Source organism: Penaeus monodon, chromosome 16 (genome assembly GCF_015228065.2).
Source record: "Penaeus monodon isolate SGIC_2016 chromosome 16, NSTDA_Pmon_1, whole genome shotgun sequence".
NCBI lineage: Eukaryota > Metazoa > Arthropoda > Malacostraca > Decapoda > Penaeidae > Penaeus > Penaeus monodon.
This window is the reverse complement of record NC_051401.1, coordinates 4,854,213-4,856,712: the sequence shown is the minus strand read 5'-3', so window position 1 is coordinate 4,856,712 and position 2,500 is coordinate 4,854,213. Positions and strand designations below refer to the sequence as shown.

Here is a 2,500-nt window from a genome sequence, read left to right as displayed (position 1 = left end):
AGCAAGCCTATATACTGGGAGTGAAAGTGCTGTAAAGTGCGGCGGGGGCCTGTCAAACTTCTTCCCTGTTAAGTCAGGGGTGAGGCAAGGCTGTGTCCTTGCATCAGCACTTTTCAACACCTGCATGGACTGGATAATGGGCAGAGCTACTATCCAAAGTCAGTGTGGAGCAACACTGGGCAACATCAAGGTCACTGACCTTGACTTTGCCGACGATGTTGCTATCCTATCTGAGCCTCTGGAATCACTGGTGGCGACTCTTGATGCATTTAGTAATGAGGCGAAGCCCTTGGTTGCATAGTCCATGTCTCTGGGCTGTCAGACTAAGAAATCTGTAGACGGATTGGTCAGGCAGCAAGATCCATGAGCTTGATCAACAAGAGCATTTGGGGGATGTCGGTACCTATGCAGAAATACTAAGGTACGTCTACGACCATCTACTAAGGCACCAGAGACTCGAGCAATCTGGATTCTCTCTTGGCAAGTCCACAATAGACTGTGTCCTAGCGCTTCGAGTCTTTATCGAACGCTGTTGTGAGTTCGGTCGTGAGCTGCTCACAGCCTACACCGACCTCAAGAAAGCATTTTATTCGGGGAATTCCGATACAGATTATTGGCATAATAGCAAGCCTATATACTGGGAGTGAAAGTGCTGTAAAGTGCGGTAGGGGCCTGTCAAACTTCTTCCCTGTTAAGTCAGGGGTGAGGCAAGGCTGTGTCCTTGCATCAGCACTTTTCAACACCTGCATGGACTGGATAACGGGCAGAGCTACTATCCAAAGTCAGTGTGGAGCAACACTGGGCAACATCAAGGTCACTGACCTTGACTTTGCCGACGATGTTGCTATCCTATCTGAGTCTCTGGAATCACTGGTGGCGACTCTTGATGCATTTAGTAATGAGGCGAAGCCCTTGGTTGCATAGTCCATGTCTCTGGGCTGTCAGACTAAGAAGTCTGTAGACGGATTGGTCAGGCAGCAAGATCCATGAGCTTGATCAACAAGAGTATTTGGGGGATGTCGGTACCTATGCAGAAATACCAAGGTACGTCCCTTCAAGGCCTTGATACTACCAGTTTTGCTGTATGGTAGCGAAACCTGGACACTATCTAGTGCCTTATAGTCTCGTCTTGATGCCTTTTGTAACAAGTCCCTACGCCGGATCAGAAGGTACAGTTGGCAGGACCATGTGTTCAACCGACGGCTACACCATGAGGCTGGCGTGGGACCTGTCACTTGCGTAATCTGGGACCGCCAACTCTGGCTATATAGGCACCTAGCACGCTTCCCTGTGGATGACGCTCTTTGCAAAACAATCCTGGGTGGAGAAGGCCCATGGGACGACCTAGGAGGTCATGGCTTGGGCAACTTGACCAATCCTGTCGCGAGGAGTTAGAGATGGGCCGAGGGCCTGCCTGGAAACTCGCCATGAGGGACCCCCGTGGCTAGATGCGGCCATACGCCCCCGTCGGCGCTAGCCCCCTGATGATGATATATAAATATAAGTAAATAATTAAATATATATATATATATATATATATATATATATATATATATATATATATATGTGTGTGTGTGTGTGTGTGTGTGTGTGTGTGTGTGTGTGTGTCTGTGCGCATATGTATATATGTAACATATACATATACACATATCTTTCTTCTCCCTCATTTCGCTAACGTGCCCCCCCCTTCCCCCTCCCCCTCCCCCCTTCCCCCTCAGGGCGTATCTGTGCGCCGCCATGACACCCGAATTCCACTTCTACCTGAGTGACGAGTATTGCTGGGAGCGAAAACACGCCGTCTGTCAGCATGATCCTCATCAACATGGATTTCATCATGGCGGGGACGGGGATCGTGGAGGTCACGGCGAGCATCATGGTAGTCATTGGGGTCATTATGCTGGGCATGTTGACCATCCTGATGGTTACCATGGATATTTTGGGCGTCGTGGAAGTCCTCGAGAGTCATCATGGGCATCATGGAAGTCCCGAGAGTCATCATGGGCATCATGGAAGTCCCGAGAGTCATCATGGGCATCATGGAAGTCCCAGGAGTCATCATGGGCATCATGGAAGTCCCGAGAGTCATCATGGGCATCATGGAAGTCCCGAGAGTCTTTATGGGCATCATGGAAGTCTCGAGAGTCATCATGGGCATCATGGAAGTCCCGAGAGTCTTTATGGGCATCATGGAAGTCTCGAGAGTCATCATGGGCATCATTCTGGGCATCATGGAGTATATGAAGGGCATTATCATGAGTATTTCGGGTACCATGGAGGGCATCACGAAGAATCCTCGGAAGGGTCCTCGGAGGAATCCTCAAGTGAAACCTCAGGTGAATCTTCGGAGGAATCCTCGGAAGAATCCTCGGAGGAATCCCCAGAAGAATCCTCAAGTGAAACCTCAGAAGAATCCTCGGAGGAATCCTCAAAAGAGGCCTCAAAAGAATCCTCAGAAGAATCCTCAGGGGAATCCTCAGGGGAATCCTCAGGGGAAGCCTCA

The 2,500-nt window shown here is 49.8% G+C and overlaps 1 protein-coding gene across 2 annotated transcripts in view; it reads left to right on the top strand.

Moving 5' to 3' along the window:
• LOC119582452 (histidine-rich glycoprotein-like) overlaps positions 1-2,500 on the top strand; it is a 4,788-nt gene that overhangs the window by 2,008 nt on the left and 280 nt on the right. Inside the window, exons 2-3 of one of the 2 annotated variants that reach the window (XM_037930689.1) lie at positions 1,719-1,951; positions 1,983-2,500. The exon at positions 1,983-2,500 is cut by the window's right edge and continues 280 nt beyond it. In XM_037930689.1, the coding sequence (XP_037786617.1) occupies positions 1,738-1,951; positions 1,983-2,500 (732 nt within the window). In that variant the 5' untranslated portion in view covers positions 1,719-1,737. Of the gene's footprint in view, positions 1-1,718 lie in introns of both variants that reach the window. The other variant, XM_037930690.1, reaches the window with a different exon arrangement.